This window comes from Procambarus clarkii, chromosome 1, assembly GCF_040958095.1.
Source record: "Procambarus clarkii isolate CNS0578487 chromosome 1, FALCON_Pclarkii_2.0, whole genome shotgun sequence".
In the NCBI taxonomy this organism is placed as follows: domain Eukaryota; kingdom Metazoa; phylum Arthropoda; class Malacostraca; order Decapoda; family Cambaridae; genus Procambarus; species Procambarus clarkii.
Window position 1 is genome coordinate 42,214,586 of NC_091150.1, and position 7,487 is coordinate 42,222,072.

At 49.1% G+C, this 7,487-nt stretch overlaps 1 protein-coding gene across 7 annotated transcripts in view; it reads right to left on the reverse strand.

Annotated features, from left to right (window-relative positions):
- LOC138349580 (tyrosine-protein phosphatase non-receptor type 4-like) overlaps positions 1-7,487 on the reverse strand; it is a 263,170-nt gene that overhangs the window by 14,756 nt on the left and 240,927 nt on the right. For 6 of the 7 annotated variants that reach the window (XM_069301148.1, XM_069300934.1, XM_069301097.1 and 3 more), the window contains 2 exons: positions 4,114-4,296; positions 599-716 (listed from right to left, as the gene is read on the reverse strand). In XM_069301148.1, coding sequence (XP_069157249.1) covers positions 599-716; positions 4,114-4,296 — 301 coding nt within the window. The remainder of the gene's footprint in view (positions 1-598; positions 717-4,113; positions 4,297-7,487) is intronic. The other variant, XM_069301070.1, reaches the window with a different exon arrangement.

Consider the following 7,487-nt stretch of genomic DNA (forward strand, 5'->3'; position numbering starts at 1 on the left):
ACACTAGCACAGTGACCAGCCCCCCCCCCCCCCCTCGTGGACCAGACACTGGTACAGTGACCAGCCCCCCCCTCGTGGACCAGACACTGGTACAGTGACCAGCACCCCCCCCCCTCGTGGACCAGACACTAGTACAGTGACCAGTCCCCCCCCCTCGTGGACCAGACACTAGCACAGTGACCAGGCCCCCCCTCGTGGACCAGACACTGGTACAGTGACCAGCCCCCCCCTCGTGGACCAGACACTAGTACAGTGACCAGTCCCCCCCCCCTCGTGGACCAGACACTAGTACAGTGACCAGGCCCCCCCTCGTGGACCAGACACTGGTACAGTGACCAGCCCCCCCCCCTCGTGGACCAGACACTAGCACAGTGACCAGGCCCCCCCCCCTCGTGGACCAGACACTGGTACAGTGACCAGCCCCCCCCCCTCGTGGACCAGACACTAGCACAGTGACCAGGCCCCCCCCTCGTGGACCAGACACTGGTACAGTGACCAGCCCCCCCCCCCCCCCTCGTGGACCAGACACTAGCACAGTGACCAGCCCCCCCCCCCCCCCCCCCGCGTGGACCAGACTAGTACAGCAAGGTCTACCCACCGTTCTGCTTGACAGTGAGGACTAGCTCGCCGGAGTGGCACTCCCTGGAGGCGCGGATGAAATTGACCACCTGCTCGTGGGTCATGGCCGAGACGTCCCTGCCGTTGATCAGCAACACCTGCAACACACAACACAACAACACTTAAGCAATATTTAACGGTATTCCAGGTATTTTTGCCAAGTATCTCGCCCGGTTCTTTCTAAATGTGTAAGTCATAACAAAGATCTGTAGGGCGGAGTTAACAACTGCTCAGGGGCCACATTCACGAAAGCACTTACGAACCTGTACATCTTTTCTCAATCATTGGCGGATTTGTTTATAAATATTAAACAGTTAATGAGCTCCGAAGCACCAGGAGGCTGTTTATAACAATAACAACAGTTGCCTGGGAAGTTTTCATGCTTGTAAACTGTTTAATAAATGTAACCGAAGCCGTCAAACATTGAGGAAAGATGTGCACGTTCGTAAGTGCTTGCGTAAGTGCTTTCGTGAATCTGGCCCCAGGTGGTTATCATCTCAGTTTGTCCTCTTCAGAACCGTGGACTGGCACATACACATGTATTACATGTGTATGTATGTATACAGTCCATGTATACGTACAATGCCACTATACCTTTGTTGAAACAAATAAGCATCAATATCTCCTCTGCGGAAGCTAAACCTCACGTCCCTGGAAGATCGAAGAGTAAGGGGAGACATGATAACGACCTACAAAATACTCAGGGGGGAATTGACAGGGGTGGATAAAGACAAACTATTTAGCATGGATAGAACACGAACAAGGGGAAATTTCCACACAGGTGGAAACTTAGTATCCAAATGAGCCACAGAAGCATTCGAAAGATTTTTTAAGTGTCAGAGTAGTTAACAAATGGAATGCATTAGGCAGTGAAGTGGTGGAGGCTGACTCCATTCAAATGTAGATTTGATAGAGCCTAATAGGCTCAGGAATCTGTACACCAGTTGACTGACAGTTGAGAGGCGGGACCAATGAGTTAGAGCTCAACCCCCGCAAGCACAACTAGGTGAGTACCACACATGAACTACGATAATTGGTTTCCATATGTTCGTGACAAATTCCAAGCCGAAACTTAATGTTAGTCAGGGACAAGCCATCATCACCTGTTCAAGTCCCTAAGGCGTTGGGTTAGTGTTAATGAATGTGTTATGTATTCTTTCTAAGCCAAGTCAAATTAACATTACCACTGCGATTCATGCATTATTAGATTAAGAAACAAGGCACAGTGGCCTGACCCAAGTGCAGGTCACCCAAGAAAGTCACGTGAAGTTACCCCAAGGAAGTTCCCGTTAGCCAGGGGAAAGCAAGTGTAGAAAGTGGAGCTGGGTACAGCACCTCTCTCACACTTCCTTCTCTCGCCTACACATACTTGGAGCACTGCAACACAACACAATAATTATATGTATTTAGGTTGAGATCTTCTCAAATTACTGAGGTCAACGGAATAAGTTTGTGTGCTGTGTGAATGGGGTGTACAAAGGAGTACACAGACATTAGGGGCCCTTGTGAGGGACCGCTCGTACTAGGGGCCCTTGTGAAGGGCCACTCGTCAAACAATGCGAGTTGTATGGCAGAACGCATAAAACTGAAACCAATTAAGACTGTCGCTAGTCTGAGACACGCACAGACAGGTCCCACACGCACACGCGCACGCGCACGCGCGCGCTCGCTCTCTCTCTCTCTCTCTCTCTCTCTCTCTCTCTCTCTCTCTCTCTCTCTCTCTCTCTCTCTCTCTCTCTCTCTCTCTCACAGACGCGCACGCGCACGCACGCACGCACGCACGCGCACACACACGCACACACACGCACACACACACACACACACACACACACACGGGCTGGTTGACCGAGTGGACAGCGCTCTAGACTCGTGGACCTAGGGACCGGGGTTCGATCCCTGCACCCGGCGGAGCCAGAGGGGCAGAGTTTCCTTAACCCTGATGTCCCTGTTACCTAGCAGTAAATAGGTACCTGGGAGTTACACAGCTGCTATGGGCTGCTTCCTGGGAGGAGGGGGGGGGTGTTGGAGGAGAGAAAAAAAGTTAGTTAGTAGTTAGTAACAGTTGACTGATTGACAGTTGGTTGAGAGGCGGGCCGAAAGAGCAGAGCTCAACCCCCACAAGCACAAATAGGTGGACACGCACTGCACTCAACACACTTCCGGATCCCGCCCATGTGTTCTTGAAGGATAAACTGTCACCAGCATTCCCAGAAGTGTTGTCAAATTCCTCCCCACCGGATATCTGGCCTTCCGGTGCCGCCTCGACGCCACCGTCTCCTCCCCATACATGCAGTACTCCCTATACATGCCACTAATGTACACACAGTAGTCGATTGTAACCTATATGGCCAATTTCTTTAATTATGTTGAATACATTTTATGAACGGTATCAACAGATATTAGAAGACAACGCTACAGGGGAAGGAGAAGCAGAGGAATGGAATAGGATGGAGATATTGTTATGTATTTAATGTAGTATATAATGTATTATGCATTACAGAGCTGGTGTCCGAGCATCTTACTACAATACTGTATTTAATAAAGTCAAGTCTTATTTTTTCAGTGCACAAAAAAATTAAATCTTAAAAAAAAAAAATAATAGCGCTGCATTTTTTGTGGGAAAATTCGCATAATTATTATGTGTTGGAGTTTATATTCTATAAATGTTGGTTAGTGTCCGAATGTCAAAATATATTAAACAAATGACTAACCAATACAAATCTAATATGGGTTAAAAAGTTTTTAGTGAGGTTAAAATATTGCATCTCATTTAACATTTACAACAAATAATATTTGTAAAGAAGCGTACTAATGAGGTGGAGATGCTTCCGTCTTGAGAGAAGATGGTCCACTGACAGCCGCCTCTCCTGCCACCCCGGGCCACCCCGGGCCACCCCGGGCCACCCCTGGCCACCCCTGGCCACCCCTGGCCACCCCTGGCCACCCCGGGCCACCCCTGGCCACTCCGGGCCACCCTGGGCCACTCCGGGCCACCCCTGGGCCACCCTGGGCCACCCCTGGCCACCCTGGGCCACCCCTGGCCACCTTGGGCCACCCCTGGCCACCTTGGGCCACCCCTGGCCACTCCGGGCCACTCCGGGCCACCCCTGGCATTATCATCAATAAATTGATATATTCAATTTTTTACTATAAATTAAGGATAAATTAAGGATAGTTTTCATGTACATCAGAATTTGGCTTGATGCACTGAACTGAACCTTACCGCAGAAACCACGTGCTTAACGTGTGTGTGTTCTGATTTAGTATGATCTGACTACACAAGTTGCTGGACTCACCTGGTCACCCTCGTTGAGCCCGGAGGACTCATCAGCTGGTCACCCTCGTTGAGCCCGGAGGAGGATGAGGACTCACCTGGTCACCCTCATTGAGCCCGGAGGAGGATGAGGACTCACCTGGTCACCCTCATTGAGCCCGGAGGAGGAGGAGGACTCACCTGGTCACCCTCATTGAGCCCGGAGGAGGATGAGGACTCACCTGGTCACCCTCGTTGAGTCTTGGGTAGCAGCGGTCTGCCGGGGTGTTGGGCGCCACCCGGGACACCAGGACGGGCAAGTTCTGGTCAGCGCCGCCCTTGACGTTAAAGCCAAACTTGCCTCCGTCGTCGGGTTTCATCCTGATGGTAACGAGACCGTGGGCGCTCTCCTCGCTACCTCCCGGCTGCAGGCGACCCAACCAGGCCACGGGAAGAAGAAGAAGTGAGGAGTGAGTGCCACCTACACCAGCAAGCAGTGAACAGCCAGCCACCCGAAGAGGCAAATATAATGCACCCTGTGGTCCCTCTAACCCTTGCATGGATGCAACAAGCAATACATATTATATATATATTGGGAAAACAACAATTGCGTCTCCTGAGCGCAATGTTGCAGAAATAAGACTACTCGGGAAATGCATGGATAGAGGAGAACAAGGAAAGTCTGCCACGTGCATGGGAGATAATTAGATTAAGTACAGGAAATAATTAGTGTTATGCACCAGCAAGTAGATGGGGGGGTGACTTTCTCAGGCCGCCTCGCCTCAGCTTCACGGCTACATCCTAATAAATTTCCTCAACTCCACAACTAGCCTAGCAACTTTCCTCACTTATAGTTATTCTTTTACTTATCCTCACTTATAGAATATTTTATAGTTACTCAAAAGTTGGTAAGTAGAGTGTGGAGTCACACTCCACTTACGAGTCGCGTGTTAATGTGTCCCCCTCTAACCAGCTCCCAGACACTACAACTTTCCCTTCCTTACATAACCATCAACACATTGCTTTCCCGGTATACAATGCCGGAAATTATTTCGCGCGCTTCATTACTCCGTATTTTACACATCTGGACTAACCTCAGAAACGAATCGCATCCAGCAGCTCAGAATGTCACCACTTGCGTGTCTGCTAGGAATCCCCAGCTACGAGTGCGTGTTAGGTCGGAACCCAGCAGCAACAGACACAAACCCAGCGGCAATGTGCGCGTGTTCCGTGGCGGGAACGGCAGTCAGGCTCCCGGCTGTAGAACACGTGACCACTAACCTCACGCTGATACCAAAAGATGATTATAACGAGCGACTTTCATAGACGCCACCGTCTCCTTGACATGTGGTGGGAGGAGATAACTAAACTCAAGTACCACGTGTTACTTTCAAACGTTTGTTTTTAACCGGGAGTAAAAATGTGTAAACCATCTAAAGTGTTTTTACAATATCTGCAGGTAAATATAACAATCTTGTTTTAATTTGTGAGGAATAGGTGTGAGGTTGTGAGGAATGGGTGAGAGGTTATGGGGTGTGAGTATGAGGTTGTAGGTCCTGGGGTGTGACGGTGTGAGGTCCAGATGTGAGGTCTGGGTGTGAGGTCTGGGTGTGAGGTCTGGGTGTGAGGTGGGGTGGCATGGTGTCACCTCAGCCCCCAGACGCACCACTCCAGAATGGCTGGGACACGCTTTCCCATACCGTCTAAAATTAGCAACATTTTAAAGGTGAGGGAGCATGCAGAGGCGCCAGGAGTACACCCCAGCGACCAGCCTCGCTCCTGCCCTCCCTGGTGCTCCTGCCGGGTCTTCTGGTCTCCTGGCTGATGCTGCTACCACTAATGCCGCTCTTCACACTACCACTGTTAGTAATGTTCGTCCCGTTGTCAAGGTTGCTCCCGTTGTCAAGGGTGCTTCCGTTGTCAAGGGTGCTCCCGTGGTCAAGGGTGCTCCCGTGGTCAAGGGTGCTCCCGTTGCTCACCTCGCCCGTATCGTACAATAAGGATCTCGCCAGCCAGGAAGTATCGGTGGAGAAACTTAACAAACGACTCGTTTCTCGTGGGACACAACCCACAGCGGTCAACACACCACCGTGACACAGGTGAGGGGGTCACCACGCCACGACTGCATCTGCAGTAGTGCCATAAAGTTCAAAACAACTCTACCCGCCCTCGCTAATTGCTCCTTACTGATTGATCAATTTATTTATTATGCACCCCATACTCATCCCGTGGGCGGTGGTGGAAAGCACCAACCGTATTTGATTGAGTGAAAGGTCTTTGTTACCGAGGGCCACCAACCATCCACTTCAAGTACTGGTCGAGGAGAATACAAGGCCGCACAGCTCTTGCTCCACCACCACACCACTACTGTGATAGGCAGCTGCCAGTGAGAGTACACAGTGGACGGCCGCCACGACACACTAACCTTGACAACACGCTACCTTTCAGCTGGCATGTATGACAGTCGTCTACCCTGACATTACTGTGATGACCCAGGAATTAACCTAGATGCTAACTATGTAATGAACTTACTGTAATTAAGACGTGTTTAGTTCACGGTTATATTGGATCAAGTTGGTTTGATATTATTTATTTACTCATGGAGTAAATGAGACTCAGTTACAGAGTAAGGTTATAGCATGGCCTTATAATTGCATTAGATGCATGTTTTATTATACAATCAGTGTATCCCATTATACCAACGAGTGGTGGACAAGGTTTTGGGCTACAGGTTTTGAACGAGTTCGATTCTTGGCCGTATTATGGGAGTTAAGACGGAGGAAGCTGTAGGTTAGGCCAAGTGAGTGTCATTAATAACACATGACAAAATACTACACGAGTGGGAATCGTTTCCAAAGTCTTTACCCTGAATTAGGACTCACTATGGCCGTGTTGGCCAGAGTGATTAGGTGGGGACTGTGTTGTTTTAAGAGATGTGGCAGGTGGTTGGCACTTTTCTAGAAGCTCCTTCCTGACTCAGTTGCTGGGGGACATGATGCCAGCGGCTCGCTCCTGCCCTCCCTGGTGGTGCTGCCGCCGGCGCTCGAGAAGCGGGAGTAGCTGGATGCTGCTGTGTCATCTCATCTAAGTGTAGTGTTGTTGTCTAAGAGTTACAATGGTGTACAATTATGTCTGGAAATAAGTTATTTAAGCTTTGTATATGCTGAGTTAAATTGTCATCCACACTTCCATGGAAATAAACATTCCATTCACCTGGGCTCTGAGTGACTCGAACCGTCGACCCCACGCGTGTGGTCCACGGTGATTGCTTCTTGTAGGACGCCACTATACTAATCTTTTACATTTATAATTTTATAACTATTTAATAACCTAATTAAAGGTGCTACCGACCCACAGCGTAAAGAGAAGGGGAGCATATCTGTTTTAAACAAAAATGTTAAGAGCGGGTACAGCGACAAATTATTAAGATATTATATATATATATATATATATATATATATATATATATATATATATATATATATAAGGCACAACTCTCCTAAACACGAGAGTCAAGTATACAAGTATTTTGTATACTTGACTCTCGTGTTTAGGAGAGTTGTGCCTTAAGCATAGACACTGTGTCTTCCCATATTAACAGGGACTTGATGAAATA